The sequence below is a fragment of the Phascolarctos cinereus genome, unplaced genomic scaffold (assembly GCF_003287225.1).
Source record: "Phascolarctos cinereus isolate Bilbo 61053 unplaced genomic scaffold, phaCin_HiC Scaffold_1;HRSCAF=81, whole genome shotgun sequence".
NCBI classification, from domain to species: domain Eukaryota; kingdom Metazoa; phylum Chordata; class Mammalia; order Diprotodontia; family Phascolarctidae; genus Phascolarctos; species Phascolarctos cinereus.
Genome location: NW_027555514.1, coordinates 140,075,159 through 140,100,750, shown reverse-complemented (window position 1 = coordinate 140,100,750; position 25,592 = coordinate 140,075,159). Strand labels below are relative to the sequence as shown.

The 25,592-nt window shown below is 35.0% G+C and overlaps 1 protein-coding gene across 20 annotated transcripts in view; it reads right to left on the bottom strand.

The window, feature by feature from the left end:
- Positions 1-25,592, bottom strand: part of NRCAM (neuronal cell adhesion molecule) — a 314,411-nt gene that overhangs the window by 3,730 nt on the left and 285,089 nt on the right. For 9 of the 20 annotated variants that reach the window (XM_078154316.1, XM_020984623.2, XM_078154319.1 and 6 more), the window contains 2 exons: positions 10,213-10,344; positions 7,989-8,067 (listed from right to left, as the gene is read on the bottom strand). In XM_078154316.1, the coding sequence (XP_078010442.1) occupies positions 7,989-8,067; positions 10,213-10,344 (211 nt within the window). Of the gene's footprint in view, positions 1-3,548; positions 3,625-7,988; positions 8,068-10,212; positions 10,345-17,932; positions 18,086-20,066; positions 20,193-20,670; positions 20,737-25,592 lie in introns of those variants that run through there. The other 11 variants (XM_078154286.1, XM_078154292.1, XM_078154297.1 and 8 more) reach the window with 3 other exon arrangements.

Sequence of the window (25,592 nt, the reverse complement as noted above, 5' to 3'; positions counted from 1 at the left end):
TCCAAGAAGGAATCTTCAGAAAATAACCTTCTCTAATTCAGTAGTAGTAGGGATTTATATTTGATGAAGAAATTATTTCTGTAATGCAATATTTTTAGTTGCTACAATATTATTGAACCAGATTCTTCCCCGAGAAACCAATTGTAGTGGTTAGGAAAACACCATAAAATCTTAAAGTGGGAAGGAATTTTAGGGGTCATCGGTATCCAACCATTGTGAGAATCTCTTATGTGATATATCTCTGACAAATAGTCATCCAGCTTTTGTCTGGACACTCCCCATAAAGGGAAACTCAATGTGGCAGTGCATTCCTTGTAGGGACAGCTTTGTTAGAAAATGCATCCTTATAATGAATTATTATCTGTCTCCCTATAACTTTTGCCCATCAATCATATTCTATTATATGACATGTCTAATTCTTTTTCCAAATGATAGGCCTTCAAATATGTGGAGGCAATTGACATTTTTCCTGTAAATTATATTCTGGTTATCACTTCTAGTGCCTTCAACTGCTCCTCATATAACATGATTTCCAATTACGATTCTATTTTATGAATGTTCATTCTAAGACATGGTGCTCCAGATGTCACCTGCCCACTGGCAGAGTACAGTGGAGTTATTGCCTCACTGCATCTGAACATTGTGCTTCTATTTATGTAGTCTGTTTGTGTTAGACTTTTTAGTAGCCAAATCATAAAGTTGGCTTATATTGAGTTGGCAGTTTAATACTCCCATATCCCTCCTTCCCCTATGTATTTTTTACTAAGTCCTGATGCCAGGTGTCTTTAATCCCATAATAATGAAATTTATGTTCTGAAAGTAATTACAGGCCTTAATATTGATTCCTGATATATTTCATCTTATAGTTGTTTTTTTTTTGTTTTTTTTTTTTGCTGGGTTGGGGGGACAGACAGACATTACTTTAGCCTTTTTATATCTTTTTGAATCTTGAGCTCTCCACACTTTTTGTCATCTGTAAATTTGGTAAGCATGCCTTCTATTTCTTCATTCAAGTTATTGATAAAAATGTCGAATGGGACTGGAACAAATACATAACCCTGTGGCATACCAACTTCCTTCCGGATTGATATCAATCTATGAATGAACAATATTAAGATATGCTTGCTCAACTGGTTATAAAATTCTCCCAACTGTATTATCAAGAAGCCCACATTTCACCATCTTGTCTACAAAAATTACATAAGAGAATTTGTCAAATGTCTTGTTGAAATTAACTTGTGATGGGCTCATTTAGTACGCCAAAGAGATCATCATTGCATTTTTCATCTGTATTATATTCATTTCTTTGCATGACTCCCCTCCTACCTCCTAACCCTAGACTCCACCCTGCAAACTCAAAAATCAAGATTGATCATCCTGATTTCTTTTTTTTATTCTGTCAGAAAAATGTACATCTATACAAGGGAAAATGAATTTAATCTGAAAAGGAGGGAGGGAAACTAATCTGTCAGATAAGAAGCATAGATTCGTCTATTAGCTTCTAAAAACCTCCATTCTAATTTAACCCTTATTCAAAAGCAAGAGGCAGACAAAAAGAGAATGGACAAGGTTTGAAGAACAGAACAGCAATCCAGCTTACTTCAAGAATCAGAAGTAGGCTAGAGAGATTCTATTCAAGAAATAACTCTTTGATGAACAAAGAAAAAGCCCTTATTTTTAGTTTTTTGTTTTTGGCTAGGCAATGGGGTTAAGTGACTTGCCCAGGGTCACACACCTAGTAAGTGTTATGTGTCTGAGGCCAGATTTGAACTTAGGTCCTCCTGAATCCAGGACTGCTGCTCTATTCACTGCGCCACCTAGCTGCTCCAGAAAAAGCCCTTGTTGAGTGTGAATTTTGTATTCTTGGTGGAGAATGTGAGAGCTTACAAGTCTGAAGCCCAGAACAACACACTAGTCTTTGGCTTTCCCCTCTTTAAAGCTACCCAAGGGGTAGTAACTTGGCAAGGAGAAGTACCTTGCCGAGTCTGATTTTTGAAAGTCTCTTCTTCAACATAAATGTGTACTTAGAAACTGGAGGAGAGACTATTTCAAAACCATGATCCAACTTGGCTATACTCTACTGTCTATCTCTGGGCTCTACAAGTAAGAAATAGAAGTTATAAATGCTTTTAAAAACCATAAATAAATGGAAAACTCATTTCATGAACAGCAATATTAAGTATTAATGTTTAACATCCCCAAAGCTTCAAAGATTAGAATTCCTTTTATGCTGAAATAATTCATAGCACATTATCTTAAACAGAATTGACTTGCAGCTGAAACCTTCCATATGTATTGTCTCCCCCATTACAACATGGGCTCCATAAAAGCAGGGTCTGTCTTGCCTTTCTATTTGTATCTCTTGTGCTTAGCATAGTGCTTTGCACATAGGAAGTACTTAGTAAACACTTTATTCATTAAGTCATTCATTAAGAACATTCATAACCTGTAAGGGAGATAATATGGTTATATAGTAGAAAAAAAACATATATCACAATATCTCATGCTGGAAGAAGGAAGGGCAATTTTGAAGCTTTGTTCAGTTAGAGAAAAGTAAAAATATATCTTCTTTAAACTGTTCTAACAATGTACTAGATGGATAAGTCAAACTTTTCAGCAATGCATCTTTCTTGATAAAAGCTGTCTGTTGGTAATTTTACCTTTCAAATTTATTCATTTGGATGCTCATATATACTGTAATTAATAATGATTATAATAACAATAATAATGATTCATATAGCACTATACTCTTCCAGATGCTTTTGTATACATTATTTCCCTGGGTGGGATTTCTATTATCCTGCTATTTTGCACAGAACAATTCATGAAGACTGACTATGAAGATGTGGAATGTATCAGTACAGAAAACACTCCCTGATGAATTCCCTGTTCCTTTGAAGCATATCTTCTTTTGCACTGGAAACTTGTTATAATAGTGTTTGCTATTCAATGGTCTTTGATTTAATGTGATTTCCATCTAGAGGGATTTAGTTACTGAATTTCCTCACTTACAAGGCAGTTCTGCTATACAGAACCTCAGTAGAACATTATAGCAAAGCTCTGGTCTGTATTTTTTCCTCCCCATGACCTAAATAATTAATTTCAGGGGGATATTATGATTTATACACAGTGGAGCATGCTCAGTAAGTGTCTATTGAGTGAAACTCAGCGGCAATGGAGAATGTGTTGGGATACTTTCTGAATCTTATGTCCTAGTTACTCTCTTATATAGCTAAAGTGACTGACCATTTCCTGTATTACCTTGACTCTTTAAGAAAAAACAAATATCCATCATAAGGTATTCTACTGAATACATTTCTCTCCTCAATTGGATTATGTAATTGCCCCATACTACAAAATAAGCATCTTCATCTCATATAGTATGTGTTAGTGAATGTGTGACATAGGCTCCCTAGTCACAGGAATTACAGGATTCATACAATGGGAGTTTGGGTCAGTGTAGTAGACAATAACTTTAATTGACCATCAATGGTATGACTTTTGATCAAGGTTCTTTTTGGTTTTAACAAAAGATTGATCTAAAGAATGAAAAAATACTTACACAGTTGGTTGCATTGTTTCTCTGATTTTTCTATATGCTAGAAAGGATGCAGATTCTAATGTCTGTATAATCAAAGAAATAAACAAAGAGAACTGCAGATTTCCACCAGAGGTACCTGCAGGGTATTGGAGCAAGGGTGGGAGGTGGTAGCGTGTACAAAACAAATTTAGCCATGGGAAGTCCCTCCTTCCCTCTTTTTGCACCTTGTAAACTACACTCTGGCTAGGCAAGAGTTGAATTACCCAGGGAGCTGCTGGCACTCCTTGGATTAGAAGGAATAAAGGAAGAATGAATTTTTTAAAAAATTTCTTGTCTTGACAGAAGCTTTGACTTAGTGCCTCCTGGCATGGTCAGCATCCTATGATTTAGAATTAGGAAAGCATGAATTTGATGAAAAGTGTCATGCTTACGGCTCCCTAGGGGTGCAAAGTATGAAAGGGACCCTGGTGATCCAGGGAAGGGAATGGAATTTTAACGCGTTGTCAAAAAGGAATAATAAATAAATGAATAAATTCAACAGGCAACACCTGGAATCTTTTTTTTTTCCCATAAAGCATGGCATGAAAAAGTCTTTTAAATACATTACATGATAGCAGAATCAACCAAAGGGGAAAGTTCTGAGGCAGCGTCACTGAAGTATAAAAAATAGTCATGAAGCTGCAATGACTGGTGGCCGTTTTTTGCAAGTCATTTTGTTTGTGGACTCTTGTGAGTTTTCACCCTCTTTTGAAAAATTAAACAATTTATTAAAAAAAAAATCTAAGACACTCATCAGAACCATTAACTCCCTTAGGACCCTACAGAGTGAACAATGTAATCACATATGTGATAAGTGTTTCAGTTTCATTTATAAAATTCTGGTTTATCACTTAAGAAGTCAAGAAATGTAACTTTCCTTGACTGAGAAACCATATTATGCATATATATAATGCATATATATAATACATATATAATTTTATATATATATGTATGTAGGTATGTATATATACATGTATGCACAAAATTACCCCCCCCTTTGAAATGTTTTGCAAACATATCACATATGAATTAACTTTGAGTCAAAGAAACATGACCAGATGGCTGTAAACATTCATGATTTTAGCACTATGATTACGCCAGCATTAGCATTGCCCTTGCTATCCATCACTTTGGAATCCCAAAACATTAGAAGTGATGAGCAGATAGACTTGAGCAGGACCACACTCCCTTTGAATCGTCTGCTTAGTCCCTTCAATCACCATTGGAAAGCCAGATTTAAATCCCACAGTGTTTTGGTGGCGTGAGAATAAAGGTCAGCATTCCTTTCAGGCCTGCTCAACAATAGATCATGGGTTCACAAAGCTCTGATAGCAAACGGTTGGTGGAGAAGCCAAAATGGAGCAGTAGACCAAGTGCCAGATTCATTGCATGAAAATCCAAGGATATTTAAACAGAACCAAGCAGATAAGAAGCAGTATGCAGAAAAGCACTGATAAAATGAAGGTCAATCATTTATTTGACAAGCATACAAAAGTAATATCAACTGTCAGCAGATAATGAAGCATAGCTCCAGCAAGATAAATAAGACAACAGGGGGCCTATTTTAGACCAAATAATCTGTACATAAATGAATTTTAAAAATAACTGCCAAGGTAGTTAATGGCCACTCTTTTGGGCGGGGGAGCTGAGAGGGACACATTCAGTAAAACACATAGAATCAGCATTGTGGACCATTTACCTGGGATAAGCTGTCACCTACTTTAAGCAGAGGAGGAGGGGAATGCCTAGAGACTTCTATAAGGTCATTATTATGTGCCAGAAAAACTATTCAAATGGGCAGGTTTGAGGGTTCATGTACTAAGGTCACCAAATCAACACAGGAGTCTTAGCTTCAATTTGAATATGTTTGTTAACTCCTTCACCTTTGCTAGATCTTTGCTTGTCTCATGAAATTTTAAGTCTTTTTTGAGCAAATTTGAAGAAATGTAGTAAGAATTTGGTTAAGTCCTTCACTCTTGCTACCTATTTGCAAGTCTCAAGAAATTTTAGCCTTGTTTTGGGGAAATTTGAAGAAATTTAAGTAAGAATTTGTAAACCCCTTAACCTTACTATAAACTTGCTTGTCTCAAAAAAAAATTTAGTCTAAGAAGTTTCTGCTGTAGGGAAAAATCAGAACTAAAAGAGGCAGGGTGCTAGGAATTAGAAAGAAAATGTCTCCAGATGTGGGGGACAACTTAGTGAAGGCTCTGTCCCAGATTCAGATCTCAAGTTTTTGAACTTCTTTGGTAGCACACTTACCCCTAATTATAATGAAAAAGAAATAACCAAATTGAGGAGTATGGATGGGCAAATTTTCCAGAATTTGCCAGTGTATCGTATCACCCATACAAATAAAATGGAAACCGTCCTTTGGCATTCACAATCAGTTTTTTCTTTTGGTATGAAAAATGTTTCAGTGCCATAGTATACAATTCACAGTTGTTTACAAGTCTTTTTGTCCCTATCCTGAATTAAGAGGCCTACAGAGACAGAGTAAAAAGGGCTTAATACATCATATAGATGTATTTCAAAAGCATTCTTTTGGACTACCAAAATTTTCACCTGTTAAAGAAACGAATGCCCTCCGCGATTCTGTACTGAGACAAGCTTAACAAAGTCATTAATCTTTATTTAAAATATATTTGGGCAAGAACATATTTGCATAAATAGCAGATTAGGAACGCATTTCTTTAATGATGGGACCAAGCCAAGACTAAATCATTAAAACTCTGGTAGATGAAATGCTGCCTAGAGGGTCATAAGAAGTTTAACCATCAAAAGTCTATACAACACTCTAGTCATGAGTATATGGCTAATGGATTGGGTATAGATATAGCCATTACTTTTTTTAAAAATTAAGTTCAAATCAAAGATCACAAAGGCTCTTTCTATATTGGCTAAGTATACTGTTTGACAAATTACTACTGTGTCACTTTCTAGTTTTATACTGGAAGGGATTTTTATGATTCTAATCAAGCTCCTTAAGAGTAGGATGATTTCCTTTCTACTTGTTTCGCCAGTATCTAGCAATGTGCCTAGCACATAGCAGGTACTAAATAAACACATGTTAATTGAATCATATTTATTTATTTATTGCCACACCTCCCAAAAAAGGAAAAACCTCAAAAATTAGATGAGTTTTGCCAGGCATATTTGCTGGAATTATTTTTAAAAGCCTCTTGGCATTTAAAAAAACAACAAAATAGCAAAGGCCACATAATATTGTCTATGGTAGTATATACCACTGGAGAATACAATAAAATGGAGAATTACAGTGGCTATCACTCGGAGCCTGTGTAGAAGGCAGTGCTGGTGACTTGGGAGAAAAATTGACTGCAGTTTCTTGATTGCTCCTCTAAGTCAATTTTGTGGCCTAGCCATGGTGATTTTTTTAATCTTAGCATTTGGTTACCAAGTTAGAAATATTCTTGGAAAAAGATGTTGCCATATAAAATCTTTTCAGGTGGGAAAAAAAAAACACTTTACCACTATGGATCTGACATATGCATGCTCTTCATAAGGATTAAATACTTTTTAAAAAGTAAAAATTATTTCTAGGGTTTTCATTTAAGGCTAAAATTGATATCTTATTGAAATGTAAATTCTTACAAATGAATGCTTACATTCATTTGGCAAGTAACAGCAGTTTTTAAAAAATTAAACTTTGTAAAATAAGGACATTTGGGTACAGCTACTCTTCCAGGAGGGGAGGCAAGGGTATTTCCAAGTACCATGAATATTATTCCAATCTTTTCATTAGGTTGTTAAGTATGTGTATGGTGGTAGAGGGAATGTCTACATACCAGGTGCATGGAGGAGCAAGGAGGAAATGCAAGGGGACGCTGAATTAATTAGTCTGTGTAATCATGGCTATGGGGTGCTCAATTTCTAGAACTGTATTCTTGGCCATTTCTGTATCAAAAGATAATAGAAAGGGGGAGAGAAAAGCCTTTTATTCTCTACCCCGTCTTTGTACTGAATGGGGGCTCTCAAATCATGCAGTGCTTTTACCTTTCATACTATAAAAAACAACCGTTAACTCCAAGGCAGTAGGAAGGCACAAGGGGATCACAAGGCTCTGGGAACAAATACTGTCAAATAGCTCTCAGAAATATGGAGGAATACCCATGGACCTCTATGGAGCTATGTCTTCCATCAATATCCTACCTCCAAACCCCCATAAAAAAATAGAAACATTTCACGAAGAGCAGAAATACTTTTTAACAGTAAAGGACTTGGAATTTACACATTTTCTAAACTAAGTTTGTACTTGAAATTTGAGAAAAGTGCCAAATGTTAAGAAGGAAACTTTCTAGGCAAAGAAAAATTTTCTGTTGTGGGTGCTTAAATAGAGTGCCTGACTGACAGAAAATATAAGAATGATGATGCATACATAGTAGGTGCTAACCTGTATTCTCCAAAAGTTCCATCGTCTTCCTTCATAGGCTGAATTTCCGGATCAGCGTGTGCATCTTCTTTTTCTTTGACTAAAACATTCAAAATGGCATCATTAACCACTGATGCTGGCATCTCCCTGTTCAAGATTTTTAGTCGTCTTGGTACTTTTGATTTCCCAGTGTTATCATCATAATTATTTTTAGGATGTACTAGATTTTCAAGGTATACAGAAATTGGCAGTAAGTTTCCTTTTATTTCCCTGAAATTGTGGAGGAGCTTAAGAAAATGAACACTTAGCAACATCTAAACATTTGTATTTTTGTGAAAAGGTTTCACTTAATGTGGAAGCCTTATGTTCCTTATGTTTCACAATGAAGTAAAATATTTAAGGGCTTATATTTAGTCTTTTTCACATGTTCTCACCAGGTTAATAGTTCATATTTAGAAATTGACCACTTTGCAGATTTGGCCACATAGGTCTCACTCCAGTTTGGAGAAACACACAGGGCCCTTCAAAACCATTAAAGCTCTTAGATGTGATCTATGATTTCACTGGCATGGTTACTCTACCAATGCAGATCACAACTGTGTCAGTTTATTAGACTGTCTTCATGAGCAGATGTAACCAAAAAATCCATTATGGGGTGATAACAAAGGTAATGAGCCTGTGAATTTTTCTAGGGTGGTCCTCAGACTTACAGATATGGTCCTTCATCAAGATCATACTTAAAATGGAGAGAAATGATTATTTTTATTATATTAATAACAAAATATTAAATTAGGATTGAGGTTTTTCCTTTCATTTCCTCATTCAGGGACCAGCCCATGCAGGTCATTCAGTCAGTCTCTGAAGGACTTTGCTGATAGATGATATTACCTAAATCCTCCAGGTACATACTCTGTGATCTTGGGTGGGACCCCACTCAACTAGAAGACCTTACAAACAGAATGTAATCTAGGTGAATTCTTGCCCTTAGTAAATAAGCCCCTGTCCTTGGAACCCTTCATTAGAATTTAGGGTGACCCAGCTTATGAAGAAGAAAATCAATCAAACAGGTCTGGGTAGCGATGGATTCCTTTTTCCAGATTGCTGGAGGCAGCTGAGTCTCATGATCAAGTCCCATTCTTAGCAGAAACTAATGACTTTTAGTCCACCTCCTCCTCATTAATTTGCCTACCCCCTCATTAATTGTTCACCAATCAGGAATGATTTTCACCTGTCAGGAACACCTCCTTTTCCAAAGGTATTTAAACATTCAGGGATCTCCATGGTTTTGTCTTTGGTTACTGAGGGAGATCACGGACCATCAACTTATTGACTGTTCGCTAGCATAATTAATACATTGATTATTAATTACCCAGAAACTCCATTTCTTGGGCTTTTCATTTGTCTTAAAATCTTTCTAGTTTATTGGGACCTGCATAGCTAGCATAGCCTTTAAGAATCCAAGGTCACCTCTACACCACAAAGAGGCATCAGAATAGGACTTTAGGAATGAATGGGTGGATACAAAGCATCTGTTAACTATCTGCTATGTACAAGGAACCATAATTACTGAGGTTACAAATTTAAAAAAAAATAAGCCAGTCTTTAGCTTCAAGGAGCTACATGTAGTGTGGAATAGTGGTCAGGGAAGAGCAATAGAATCCCAGATTTATAGCTGGAAAAGGCTTAGAAGTCTAGTCCCGCCCCCCCCCCCTTTAGTAGATGAAGAATAGAAGACAAGAAAGGTTAAGTAACTTTAATTAAGGTCATGCAACTTGAACGCGTATGAGTTTTGATAAAAAAAATCTTGATTCCAAATATAGTACTCTATCTACTATGCCATAGTGTTTTGGTCAGGTCAGTTACAGGGATGGTTTATTGGACTATGTCTTATATACAAGCAGAAATAAACAACCCTTATCTCAAGAGATTATATAAATGCTGTTCTTTGGACAGTAAGGATCCAGAAAAGCTTTCTAGGCTGCTCCTTACAACTTCTTAATTACTCAGAGCACTAGGAGGAGATGAGACTACTGACATTTTTTGAACACAGATAGGCCTACCCACAACAACTTGTTCTTTTTAAAATATTTCTATTGTTATTGTGTACATTGGGCCAAAAGAAAAAGTTTTGAAATACTGGCTTTAGGAGGATGTGGGCACCACTCCTTTACAATTAATGAACTGATCATGGTTTTAAGGTATAATAATGCAACTATAAATTAGCAACATGTATATCTTCTTTTACCTGGATATTTACCACCCTTGTTTCTTCTGATGAAGCAAACGATCAGCAAAATCAAGATGAGAAGAGCAACAGCACACATCAGACCAATGAACCAGCCTTGAGTTGCAATGTCCACTTGCCGGCTTGCCATTGCTGAGAAATAAGAGAAAGGGAGCAGAGATTAGAAAGAGAAAAAAAAAACTTTTAATAATAAAATAATATATCTGCATGAGAATATTATAGTATTAACATTTACATCATTTAATAAAATTCCATATTATAAAACCAGAATGTAACAGCCAAGAGTGATTTGATTGTTATACTTCGAAAAAAATCTTCAGTCATATTTACAACGTGAGTTTTCCAAGTAGAGATTGAGTACTAATAATGTTTGATGCTTAAACCCCTCCCTCCTTCTCAATTTTTGTGTAAATATCTGTTCTCAATTTCAGCACATTCCCAAAAAATGCCTGCCATGTTTGAAGAGGAATATTCAAATGAAGTGGGACAATAATAGGTATTGAGACTGATTTTTAAATAAACATACCAAATTTTATTATAAACTCAAATAAGTACTGTTCAACAAAGCACCTTTGGAGGATGCATATTTATTCTGGGGTTGCTGCAGAAAATATATTTTCCCTTTGTGTAATTACCTTCCGAGCCAGTTATGAACGGTGTAAGAAAAAAAGTCTTTTTACCCTCACACTTCATTTTTATCTTTAAACAGTCATTAGGAAGGCATAAGCTGAGCAAAGAAACCTGGAGACAAACATCAGCAGTATCAAACTTCCCCACAGGAGACCTTACATGAAGTCAATGGAATTTTGGGAAATTAGAGGTTAATATCTGTTACATGTATTTCCCTTTATATTTTCTGGCTGTCCAACATTACAATACAGGTTGATATTATTTATCATATTTAGCTGCAAATTACTTTTGGTCATTAAAAAAAAACCCAATCAAGGGATGAAACTCAAGACCATTAAGAACATTCTGAAAGTAATTCTAAAGAAGGAATTCCAAGAGTTCTGAACAAGGAAAACATTGTTGGGGAGTAGTCCTCCCAGGTGGCTACTTTGAAGAATATAGAACTTATTTGGATTGGATGAATTCTGGCAAGTTTTTTTTAAATAAAATCAGTCTGTAATCTACTTTAAAGGAATACAATACTTTTAACTTAATTGGTCATTTTTCAATCTCCCATGATACCTTAGGTTAATGTGGCTGGCTTAATGTATCATTCAAAGGGACACATGGGAAAAAGCATAGCATCAAATACTGGTCAGACATGCCCAAGAACAAATAAATGCATTTGAATGAACATTAACTAATATCAATTAATTTTTTTAAAGGAATATGCACTCATCCTCCTAATCTATTCAGAGAGAAGAAGAGAGAGAATGTCGTCTTGGCCTCATAAAAAATAGCTGTGTCAAGCTTTTTATTTAATCTGCGTTGAATGAACCAGGCATGGTTAGCTTCCATAATCCTTGGTTTGCAGGATGATGCAGGAAATTGTGCTCTGGCAAACATTATTTGGCCCTAGTTTTACAACATGCCCAATGTCTCATTTCCTGTCCTCCTTTATACAAAATGATAGGGAATACAATGTCTGAAGTGAAGTATGATTAATAGAACAAAAGACATGTTTTTTCAGGAAACAAAGTCAGAAATGAAATTATTTTAATCGTATTACAAATCAAATACCAGTAGTCTTTCTCCTCACTACCCAGGATCTATATTTGGTCAGAAGGGAATTTGGTCTGCATCACAAGTAGGGATCTTTAGTTAACCATCTGCTCACTGAAGCTCAAATGACACAAATAGGTGCCCAGGCAATGACAATTAGAATAATTTAAAGTACCATCTGGTGCTACTCAAATAAATGTGATCACTGATGTAAAGGATGTGGATGCAATTCATTTAAATGCTCAACTAAAAACAACTGTGAGGCTTTGAGGTGTGGTACCCTATTACTCAAAAGCAAAAGTACATCAGATTTGCCACATGATGGTAAATATCCCATGGTCTCCCAGTCCTTTACCTTCCCACTCTCCTGATTCTCTTCTTCTCCTTGAAGACCTGGCATCTTCCAAATTTTATCTCTACTGTCTTGCAGTTTAAACCATGTAGATCCTTATTTTTATAATTGGTCCCAATGTTCAAAATAGGGACAGACCTCAATGAACTATTGTGGTTCTTTGCAAGGTAAAATGCTTGATTATCCTGAAAAGAAGCGTAGTTCTAATATGGGATCACACAGCTAGTAAACGTCTGAGGCCAGATTTTGAACTTAGGAAGATGAGTCTTCCTGATTCCAGGCCTGGCACTCTATCCACTGCATCACCTACCTGCCCCATATATATATATATGCACACACACACATGTATTCATAATATGTTATGTATACCTATCTATCTTTATAGTTATTTATTTACCTATGTGTATATAGTTACACACCCTACAATGCAATAATGTCTTTGAAGGATAAGGTCTTTCAACTAGAAAAGAAATAGCTGAGTGGAATAAAGTTATTTGTTCTACATTCTGGCCCTGTTACTGAGGGAGGTTTTTCAGGAATTTTCATGCAAGGATCTGTATTCCCTCCAGCTGAATTTAAGCTCCTGGAGGAGAGGGATATAGATATAGATATAGATATAGATATAGATATAGATATAGATATAGATATAGATATAGATATAGATATAGATATAGATATAGATATAGACATGGATATAGATATAAATATAAATATAGATATACACATGTATACATATATGGATAGACATATGAAATAATAAATATATATGTAAAATATATTAAACATAAATATTATACAGCATGATTATAAATAATAAATAATTATAAATATAAATCCCTGTCCTCAAGGAGCATAAATGTATACATAAAAAAAATTGGGGGGTATTTGTATGGCTAGCACCTAGCCAAGCCTCTTAGCACACGAAACAGATGGGATTTAATACAAGCCTGTTGGATTGGAATAGAATGAATTCTCTCCCATGGAGTTTATTACAATTTTACGGGTTAGAGTGGCATACTTTAAAATTACTGATGATACTTTTTATTTTTAACATCATTGTGAGGCCCACCACACCATCTATTCAAACTCTTTCTTGTAACAAAGTTACAGTTGAGGAAACTGAGATAGCAGCCATGTCTAGCAGTGTATACATCATTCATTCCACACCTGTAGTCTACCTACCTCTATATCAAGAGGAGGGAAGGCACACTGGTTTTTGATAGGTTTGGAGATGGCATGTGGTATGTGACATCAACAAAGTGTGACAGACCAACATTAATTTTCTACATGGTATTGCTCATTAAACGCAAAAGGCATCTCTTGGGACACCCTAAAATGGTGCTCCTTGAGGCTTTGCATTTTTGCACCTACACCTAGGGATAGAAGTTTCAATATGGTATCATCATACCATGTAATCATATTTATGGGTAAATTAACGAAGAGCAAGCGGAACAGATGATTACAACAGAAAGATGAATGAATTAAAAAGTACAATGTGACAAAAATAAAGTGAGAGCCCATACAGTTTTTTGTATTTGTCTGACTTTACATCAAGTAAGGAAAGCTCTGAAACCCAAGGTAACTTTAAGAGACAAATTCTAAAGTTTTGCTATTTGCTTTAAGCAAAAAATATTTTGTTCCCTCTAGTTTTATACAGAAACTCCAGCCACAGATTTTTTTTTCTCACCAGGGGAATTCCTACCTGCGTAGGGAAGATGTCAAAAATCTATCTTCACTTTATCTAACATAAGGGAGGGAGTTATATAACATCTTCCCTCCAGGGGTTTCCAGGTGAAAATTTTACTCCTAATATCTGAGAGTTGAAGCATTACTTTCATGGTAGAGATTCAATTTATGATGCAAGGGCAAAAACAGAGTTAGATGGTTCAAAATTTTACAGAGATCTGGAGTTGGGATTTTGTTTCTTCATTTTCCTTTCTAAGCCTGCTATATATTAATGTTCCCTGTGGATACATGGGTAATTACGCTATTTTACCAGAGATTCAGGCTACCACATAATCCTGGAAATCAGTTTCACATCAGAGTCTTAACACAACTCTACAGAATGGCAGGGCTGATGAGCTAGCTGTGGACAGTGGGTGGAAAAAAAAACAGAACAAGTTCAAAGCTGGAAGTAATCTTAAAGTCATCCAGTACAATCCCTTTATTTTACATAAAAGGAAACTGAGGAGTTAAATAGTTTGGCCAATGGGCCATTAGTTGCAAATTTAGGCCTAGAACCGATGCCTTTTTTAGTTCTAGTCTGACACCTGCAGCTATTTTCTCCTATAGTTTTGAATTCCCTCATGCTCTCTTATCCTTACTCTCTCTACTTTCCCCAGAGTATATGGGAACTTTTAACACGACTCTGAGGAGACGTGCTTGCTCCTTTATGGAGTGTTCTGGCTGCAGCTGGCCTTAATGGATGTCAGAGTCCTGGACCAAACAGAGTTCAGATGTTTTGCGACACTGCTGGTTTGGGGGAGAACTGTGTATGTGGGAAGTGTTATGAAGAATTCATTTAAGAGTCAGTTCTTAAAATTTTTTCTTCATAGAAATACCACTAGCTCACACACCGTAATAGTACTATGGAAAAGAAATGTATGAGATTAAACACCATGCAACAAAGCAAACCCTCTACTCCTCCATCCCTCCCACATGGCACCATCATCATGCATCATGAAGGTCTCTGCTCTTGGTATGGGTCACAAACAGTGCAGGGACTCCTTGGGTAGTAACTTTGCCATACAGTAAAGGCTTTTTGTGAGTGCTTGGGTAGACAGCATAGGGACTAGAGAACACAATTTGGAAGACGTGGGTTGAAGAGAAAGTGCAATATAAAATGGAGTAAGGGTAATTAATCGCTATTTGATCAATATGCTATTTGAGGAAACCACTATATAACTTTTTGAAACCATCATAGTCAAATAGATTAAATTGGAAAGAAAAACAGTACAGTTTTTAGTTCAAATTGGAAAATAAATGATAGGAGGCCTGATTTGGTTTTAAAAAACTTTCAATGCTAATTAGTTAATGAAAAAAGGAAGCAAAATTAGATGAATGATTTAGATTTTTTTTGGCTAAGGTATTCATGTTTTTATTATTATTATTTTGTGGGTGTGTAGACAGAGAACAGTTGTCAAACTGGCCCAAATGAAAACAAAATGCCCTGAAGCCTTTCCCTCTTCCTTCCTTCTTCCTCTTCCTCTTAGATGATGAAGGAAAAGCAAATTAAAAAAAAAGGCTAAAAGGATATTTTTGTATATAAAGACTACACAGAGTAGAAGATGGTCAAAGCAAGTACAATGACTTTTGACAATAAGCCCCTGGGACTGGCAGATTTTACACAGATCAAGTTTTAGATCACACAGGGAATTAAGTAATTAGCCAGGAGGACAAACTTTCATGGCAAGCACTGATTTCTCTGTGCTTCAAAGAATGGTTCAGAAATGGAGGTGAGACTGAGGTAAGAGAAAAACCTTTTACACGCTTTTTTTTTTGCATCCCTGAAGACAGTAGTAGCAATAAAAATTTAAAAAATAATAATAATAGCTAACATTTCTACAGTACTTACTATGTGCCAGGCACTGTGCTAAGCGCTTTACAATTATCATCCCATTTGATCCTCACAACAACCCTGGGAAGTAGGTGCTATTATTATCCCCATTTTACAGATGAGGCAAACTGAGGTTAAGCTTAGAAGTGTCTGAGGTTGGATTCGAACTTAGATGTTCCCGACTCTGGGCCCAGGATTCTACCCAATATAACGACTAGCTGTGTCTGAAACAGCAGAGTAGGATTAACATACAGAGGAATGGATAAAAATGAATTCTAGGGAGAGAAGTTGCCAATATATACTTAAGTATTATGTTTTTAAAAATCATACTCCAAATAATATTTCTCTTTAATTTTACATGTGCATATATTTATAATTAACAGATGTTCTCTTTTTTAAAATGTTACTTTTTAAAATAGAAAATCCAATATCACCTTGGTAATGTGCTTAAAAACATTCCTCAGTTATTCACACCATGGGATCAGCTATTGTGATAAAGTCCTACTATAGAAGCTGGAAATGTCAAATTCCATTGTATAACCTGTGCAATGCTTTCCTAGCGGTTACAACTCTATAATTTCACACGTGTATCTTGTAGGCTAAATGATTCTGGTTATACTACTGAATTTTAAACTTTCTTTCTACGACAGCCCCAGGCGATCACTTTAAAATCCTAAAGGCTGGTTAGGTCAGTGAGTAAATTAGGGCTTCGGATCTACAGGAAGTGAGTCCACAACTTAAATGCCGTTTCCTCCATGAAATTTCTCCTGATCTCCTAGGTCACTAATGACTTTCTGCCTCAGACCTCACATAGCACTTTTGTTTTATGACTCCCTAATGGATTTATCACGAATTATTGTATAATACGGCTATCTATGATAGTTTTTTATTCTATTAATATAATACAAGTACCTTGAAGGCAGGGATCATGCCTTATCTAAATTTTGCATCTCCCACAGAGCCAAGCAGAGTACCCTGAACAAAGAAGAGCCTTAATAAATTTACATTGCATTATGTTGTCCCCTTGACAACATTGTTAGGCTCAGAAGTCTTGATTAGTTTGTTTACAGGTGAAAATGCAGAGACTCACAAATTCAAAGTGACTAAACTGAATCCTTATGACAGAAACCAACGAATACAACCCAAAAAGCATTTGCTAAACCATTCTTCTATTCATGGCCCTAAGTTAGGTGCTGCAGATGCAAAGACCGAAAAAAAAATTATGAATGATGATCATGAATATTGCATAAGTACTCCCATTCTAAGACTTATTCAATGCTTTTCTAGGAGAATGGGGTCATATTTTCATGGAAAAAAGTATGAAATGTGACAAAACATTATGATTTATGAAAGTAAATAAAATACTAATAAGTTACCATACATTACTGTTGACAATTTTTATATCACACACCGAGGTATCATTTGTTTTTCAAAATCATAATATTTGAATCAAAAAGACCTGAGATTTAAAAAAACAAACAAACAAGCTGTATGGGTCATGTGCTTAGAATGAAACATTTTTTTGGGATCAACAGATTGGGATGGAACATAATGCTAAGCATCACCATACTAGCAGATGTAACAACTGTTTTTGTTTCAAAGGAGCAGGAAATGCGTTTACATTTTCATCAATAAATACAGACATTTTGTATGTAGAATCACAAAATGCTGTGTTAGAGATTATTTTGTCTGTTACTCAGTTAAGAGAAGTGAAAACTAAAACCCAAAGAGATTAAGATGAATTATTCAACGTTACACAGTTAATTAATAGCATAACTGGAACTAGAACTCATATCCTCTGACTTCAAGACCAGTGTTCTTTTTCTATTCTTAAAAATCAACAGCATGATGATATTAACCTCTACTTATATGATGTGGTTATTTGTAATACAAATTACTAAAACACTGAGGAAATCAAGGTTTATAGGAAAAGTACTTCCAAACCAAAAACGGCTCCACTAACATCACTTTACTATTTGAGTATTTGCTCAGCAAGGCCTCACTTAAATCCAATTCACTTGCAATTCATGGTATCACCATCCTGATATTATGGTCCTTTTCGAGAATGAAGGACAAATAAACAACAACTTTCTTTTTCTGATTTCTGAATATGAGCCCACCTTAGGTGATGGGTACCTCACCTGGACCTGTATGAAACATATCCTCAGAACTCACAAAACCCGAGTCCCCCTCAGCACCAACTCGAACTCTGTATGCTGTTCCTGGCAGGAGACCCTTTAACCCAAAGAAGCTCTGAGAACCATTTACAATTTCTTTTCGCCATTCTTCTTTGCCTAGGGAGATTTTTCAAAAACAATTAATTTGAATATTTTAAACTTCTGGGAGTCATTCCATGTATCTAGAAAGGAAAAAAAAAGTTTACAAGCTAACGGTAAAACCTAGGATATATAGTTTTCTACCATTTTTAGATCTACCTGCTTCAGAAATATCAATGGTTTAAGCCCAATGCTGAAGGCAAATACTTCAGCGAATGGAACATCAAGAACAGCAAATACCATGCTGAAAATGATTGCCCTGTTTTATGAATCAGTGTTTTTCTCAGTGAGTTTAAAAAACTCAAAAAAAATTGCTTGGACTTAAAGATTATATCTGTTATATTTTATAGTTCCTTAATATTAAAGACAATTACGTCTGTATCCCTTGCTTTATGTAATCTATATGTGTTTAACAGATGTGTAAAAAGAACTTTTTATAAGCTGAAGCATATTTTAAATGTACTAGGGAACTAGTTATTTCAGAGAAGTCTGTGGCCAGTCTTTTTGTTAAGTAAATGAATGCCCCAAGTTTATTTGTTTTATGAGTTAGAGAATTTTCTCTACAGAATTTTCTTAAAAGGACATCCACCTTAAAAAAAATTGGATCTGTGATTTAAATAGGGTAAAGAGTTCCAGGTTAGGAACTTTCTTTATCAATACAGATCAATAGCTGCTCTGTAATTTGTATTGTTAGAGTATATGCTTGGGGCACAAGTTAAGTGACTTAACCAGGGTCATGTGGAGCCAGTATATATCAGGTCAAACTTGAACCAAGGCCTTCCTGACTCTAAGGTAAGATTTCTTTCCCTTAAGCTATATTGCTTCTCAGAGATCTATCTTATTACTTTAAAAAATCTATTACCATAACCTAAACAGAAAGTAAAAGCTGTATAAATACCAATTTCCTAGGAGAACATTATAAATGGCTTAGAATTAAAAGGGGCTTTTTTTCTTAAATGCCTATTTGGGAATACAATCTCATTGAAATATATTGGATGGCTCTCCAAATGAATAATTTTTAAGTTCTTCAAATTTCTCATTTTATTTACTACATATCAGCAATTGGAATATGAAAGAATAACTGAATTCAAATCAGTTATTCAGATTCTGCTGTTCTGCCCAATTGAACCAACCCTCTCTCTTATTTAATATCTAGTACACTCTAGTGTATTTGTTAACAAGATATTCAGTAATATATAGGGTGCATTCAATGGCACCTCATTTACCATTACCCTTTCTCTGCTCCTACAGCTAGGAACAATCCCTTAAAATCTACTCCCACCTTGATGATGCATTTATAATATTTTAAATGTGATTTATACTATTTGCATACAAGCCTCATCTTTACTACTAGAATGTAAGCTCCTTGAGGGCAGGGACTGTGTTGTTTTCCATTTTATATCCCTACCAAATGGCACAATGCCTTGTGCAACAGTAGGCATCTAATAAAAAATATACTGAATTGAATTGAATGTAGTATGGGGTTTAGATCCAACTTTTTGTGCCAAATATTGAAATCTGGTATCCTAATTATAATAGTAATAGCTAGCATTTGAACGTTTGCAAAGTGCATTAGAAATATCATCTCTTTTTATCTTAATAGCCCTGAGAGGTAGGTACTAATATTATTCCCATATGGATGAGGAAACTGAGGCAGGCAGAAGCAGATTTAGATTGCCTTGACTCCAAATCCAGCACTCCACCTGCAGCATCACCAAGCTAGCAAAGAGCCTACCAAAATAGAAATCAATTATATCACTTACTTTTCACAGCATTAAGAAATATAAAGGATTTTCTATTTAGAAATCAAATATGTAATCTGATGGCTCAAAATACACTTACATTTTAATAACTGGATCATTCCCTAAATTAAATATTTCTAGATGCTCCAAACCAAAATGGCCTTTAAAATGCCATTAATGCCATTTGATATTTAATGCCTAAAATATCTTTACATTTATTTTAGAAGTCAGAATCAGTGAATGAAATGGTTCCTTACTCCCTGCTATAACATGTTCAACATAAAAGTGGACATGATCTGGTCCCTCATATTCCCAACTGATGTTGGCATAGGTTTCAGCGGCAACTGCAGTAACATTTCGGATCCTTGGATTAACTGGTCGAACTAAATACATGACAGAAAACACAAACACAATATTAAATTGCTGCTCCAAATATACAAGCATAAAACAAGGTTCCATTTTTTGAAACTTCTAAAACATAGTAAATTTGGAATATGATGTTAAAATATAAGGTTCTTTCCTAGTCCATTGAAAAATAAAATCATAGAAGACCATACTGATTGGAAAATTACAACATTAATAAATAAATTAACAATTAAATCCTCTATACTATCATAGAAAAATGTAGAGCTCAGTCCATGAATTCTACCATAAAGATCCTGAATAATGCAAATTGCCATCTCTGGATTGTCAGTCATAGGAAACATCACAGTATTCATTTATTGAATTACAATATAGACTGATTCAGTATAATGCAACTTTTCCTTGAGTCTACTTCAATCCCTTAATGCAAGCCTCACAGAAAATATGCTTTTGTAGCTATCCCTACCATATTTGTAATGAGAAAGAAGCTCACGGTACCCTTATAGAACGTTGGACGGCTAGTATGCATAGCAGGAAAAGTTGAAAAATGGATTTCTGAATATCCTTTAGCAGAAGAAATAAGAAAGAAGAAAGAGTAAAAAATTTTTCATAAGGTACACTACTGACAATAAAACAACCTTACCTGTCAAGATTTTCTGATTACATATGCATACTTAAAATTCATGCAGTTTTTTCCACAGCATTTTATGCTTTATTCATAAAACATGAAGTCACAGAAAACATAAATGACTCTGGAAACTAAAGGCCTTACTAAATCAACTACAGCAAAACCTGAAAGTTAACTTTAAGGTGACAATTATCTCAACCTTGACAGCCTGTACTAAGGGATTCAGCAGATTTTGACTCAAGGTTTATTTAAAAAAAAAGGCACCAACATTATCTTTTTAGGTTAACCAGCCATAATCTTTTTATGCTGAGAAAGCTTCCTCCATGAGAGTAAATTATATAGTAGCAATGTATTAATTCAAACCTTGAAATTAAATTCAGAAGTATACTGCATCATTGCAGAAGAACCAGATAGAAGCTAAAAGCCTCTCTTGAAGAAGAAAAAGCAGAACCACTTGACCCTTGCTGCCAACAAGGATAAATGTTCCAAAGATGATTTCAAGCCTAATCTTCTTGAATATTTAATTTTTCCAAAAATGATGCATATAGCTGACAAGGTAAAGACTCCTTCTCTGAAGCTAATTCATTTATATCTTCCTAAACTGCCCCTGTCGCAAACCCAGCAGATACTACTAGTACAGAGGAATGTGAAAATTCAATAGCTATGCTAGCTATCATGCTACCTAACTGCCAAAAAAAAGGCAGACTCAGTGAGCTGCTAAAAACCAGGAAAAATGCATCCAGTAAAGCAGCTCAAATCACATATAATGCTTGTGCTATTTTATTCAAGTTCTTGTAAATTCTAAAGTAAGATGAAAAAATGAATTAAATTAGCTAAATATGCACAATTTTCATACACCTGAGGAAAGCCCTTACCAAATGGATCAACAGATTCATAATTAGAAGTGAAGTTCTAATTCATTACTTTGCTCAAACACTTTCGGGATGAAGGTAAAAAGTACCACTGGTTAGGGAAATAAATTTCATTGCCCTGGATTAATTTATTTACATCAAAAATGAAATGAGTCTTCTATAATTACATATGTGAAAACCCAGTTTTCATTAAGACATTTTGGAAACTATGGTTGAAAACTGTAAAATACAAACACATATCTCTATTTGTATATTATATCAGTGTAAATTAGATACTGAACATAAGGAAGCTAGATCTTTTGCCGATAAATATTTTTAATAGCGCTTCTCCTAATCATTTATCTGTTATTCTTCTTCCTCTTTTAAATCAAAAGAGAAAAGTCATACCCCCAGCTTGACTGATTAAGTGAATGAGTGCAAATGAATGAGTGAACTATCTGTACAGCAAGCCAAAAGGAAGAAGATGTTAAAGAAAGGTCTTTTGACCTGTGGTTCAGGAAGCCTGGATCACTCACTATGGAGGTAGAAATAGAGCTCATTCTTGAATGGAAAAAGTTTGAATAAAAGAATAACAGAAGGCTCTTGTGTAATTAAAGTCACTGCATATTAAAGTTTAATGATCAGTTGTACGAGAAATGCTTAATTATTGATCTTTTACAAAAAAATCAGAGAATTGTTTAGTACAGTATAGAGTGTTAGTCAGTCAATAAGCATTTATTAATTACCTATTATGTGCTAGGCACTGTGCTGAGCACTGGGGATAGAAAGAAAGATAATTCCTGTTCTCAAGGAGCTGGAAGCCTAAGGGTCAGAGACAGCATGCAAACAACTATATTCAAACAAATTATATACAAGATAAACAGGAACTAGTCCACAGAGAGAAGGCATTAAAATTAAGAGAGGTTGGGAAAGTTTTCCTGTAGACGGTGGGATTTTATCTCAGACCAGTAAGTAGGAAGTTAGGGAAGCCAGGAGGCAGAGATGAGGAAGGAGTGCATTCCAGGCACGAGAGACAGATTGAAAGTTCCCAGAACCAAGAGATTGTTTGATGAACGACAAAAAGGCTAACATCATTAACAGCATTTGTATTTCCTTTCCACACACACACAGACACACACACACACACGTATGTGCAGCATCTATATCTATATATTTTCCCTATCTGCATTAATGCTGTTTCCTATCAGTAGAATAAGCTCCTTGAGGGCAGGGGCTGTCCTGTTTTTGTCTCTCAATCCCTAATGGCTTAATGTAGTGCTGGGTACATAGAAAAGATACTTATTTTTTTAAATTTTGTTTTGTTTTGTTTTATAGGCAATTGGGATTAAGTGACTTGCTCAGGGTCACACAGCTAGTAACATGACAAATGTTTGGTCTGAGGCTGGATTTGAACTCAGGTCCTCCTGACTTCAGGGCCGGTTCTCTAACCACTACGCCATCTAGCTGCCCCTTGCTTATTAATTGTTAATGAAATTAAATGAAATTGAATTTTAATGTTGGGACCTAAATTAATTTCCAGGTGCTGCGTCTTCTGCTTATTTCTATAAACTCCATCATCAGCCTTTGTCAGTTTAATTTAGTAACTTGAGAAAGGGTATTACTTAGAACTTGCTGCTAACAATATTTTACTTTTACATCATCATTAAACTAATAATTGCTATCTGTATCTTTATTATTTTTACTTACCAGTTATTTCAAATCACAGCAACTCATTTCCTTTAGGTCAGAAATTCTTAACTTGAAGTCCACAAACTTTTTTTAAAAAAGTTTGGACAATTGTTTTTCTATATTTTCCATGTAATTGGTTTCCTTTGTAATTCTATATATTTTATTTCATGCATTTATGCATTATTCTGAGAAGGGATACAAAGAATTTATCAGACTGCCATGACTATAAGTGCTTATGATGAAATAAATTATTTTTCTACAAAAAAAGTTAAGAATCTCTGCTTTAGATTCTTTTTTCTTTTTCTTTTTTTAGGTAATTAGGGTTAAGCAATTTGCCCAGGGTCACACAGCTAGTAAGTGTCAAGTGTTTGGTCTCAGGCCTGATTTGAACTCAGGTCCTCCTGACTTCAGGGCCAGTGCTCTATCCACCGTGCCACCTAGCAGCCCCTCTGCTTTAAATTCTTAATTGTGGCTATTTTGAACACAGTTCTCTTAAGTTAATGGAAAGCTTCATTTAAGATTGAAATAGTCATTCTCATTGAAGCATAACCACACTTTGTTCATTAAGATCAGAAGTTGTGACACACACACCCTTTTCAACAATGTTAATTTTCTATGTATATATTTTACTATCATATGGATATGATTATTCAGAATAAAAAATTTCAATTATTAACATACTATCTCTATTCCTTTTTCTTCTGAAATTGTATCATATTTGGGAAAGATCCTTTTATTTAGAAGAATCTGGATTTTAATTTCTATTAAAGAATAAGTAACTATGAGCAAAACTCAGTTGGGAATTGTTTTTTAAATTTACTGAACTGACTGTGCTGGGTCATGGCTGGGTTAGGAGAGGCTTGGGCTCTGTAGCCATAATATCTGGCTTGTACCACTAATCTATTCTTGTTTTCTGGAAAGAGGCCTTTCCCAGGCATTTTTACTTATGCAGAATGCATCATCACATTTTGGCAAGAATTAGTTATGAATCTAAACTGGAGCCAAGACATCAAAGAAAATACAGGATGTGGAACACTTTTCAAAATAAAACTTGTACAAAAGGGAAATGTCAATCTAAAGACATTCCTTATAGAGAGGTAATGAAGTCACAGAAGAAGTAATTCATATGAATAGTAAAGTCCCCAAGTGAGATCAAGGTCAACAGTTTACATGAAATGATTGCCTTTTTTAGGAAGCCCCCCTAGCCTTATAGGTACTAGACTTAGGAGAGATGGAAAGGGTCTTTTTGATGACCAAATCCATTTCCCATAATCTATAACTCAGTTAATAGTATACAGGTACATTGCAGTAAAATCAGAGATGACCAATCCATGATACTTTTTAAAATAAGAATATTTTTGTCAAATATACTCATTTCTTTAAGATACTTAGGGATACATTTTATAGAGAATAATGTAGTTTTTTACTTCATACCTTGTTAAAATATACCATAAAAATATTTTCAATTTATTTTTACAAGTAAATAAATTCCTTCATTTATACTATAAATATGTGACCAGTGCTGAATTATTTAATACCTAGATATCTCTCCTGGGTGATTAGTGAAAGTTCATTGTAAATGTACCTTACTTCAATTATATCATTTCACATCTACCTAATGTTTATAATTCCTGCTTATTTTCCTTCATAGCTATTCAATATCTCATACAGTAGAGCATTAGTAAAAGGAAGTGGGAAAAGACTTCTTAGCAAACTATTGACATAATTTAGGAGGGAAAAGGAACTTTAGGAATACCAGTAAAGAGGTAAGACCTTGAAGATGCTGTGCATTTGTGCATCAAACAGTAGGCTGATACTTTTACAGTTAGAAATTCATCTAATAGAATCCCAAACTGAAGAAATTAGTGAATTAGGTTATGTATTCACTTCAAGGAGCATCATTCTCCAAGTCATATACTAGGATCTTGTATGTGCCATATTAGCATGCCATTATCATCAGCTGTCATGTGTAAGACCTCTTGACAACTGGCTTATATTTGAGAAGGACCATCACTTGGTCAGGTTGTATAGTATACTGGTACACTAAGCATGATTTATAAATTAAATAAACTACAATTAAGAAAAGGAATTCAACTTCCTAACTTGTTTCTGAGTTGTAGATATCAGTCAGCCTCCAGTTCCTAATTCCAAACAAAATTTGACTATTTCAGTTCTTAGCTTAATCTGCTTCTACCAGCTGTCACACAAGATATTTTCCCTTGAGAATGGCTGTAAATCAGTAAGGTCAAGTG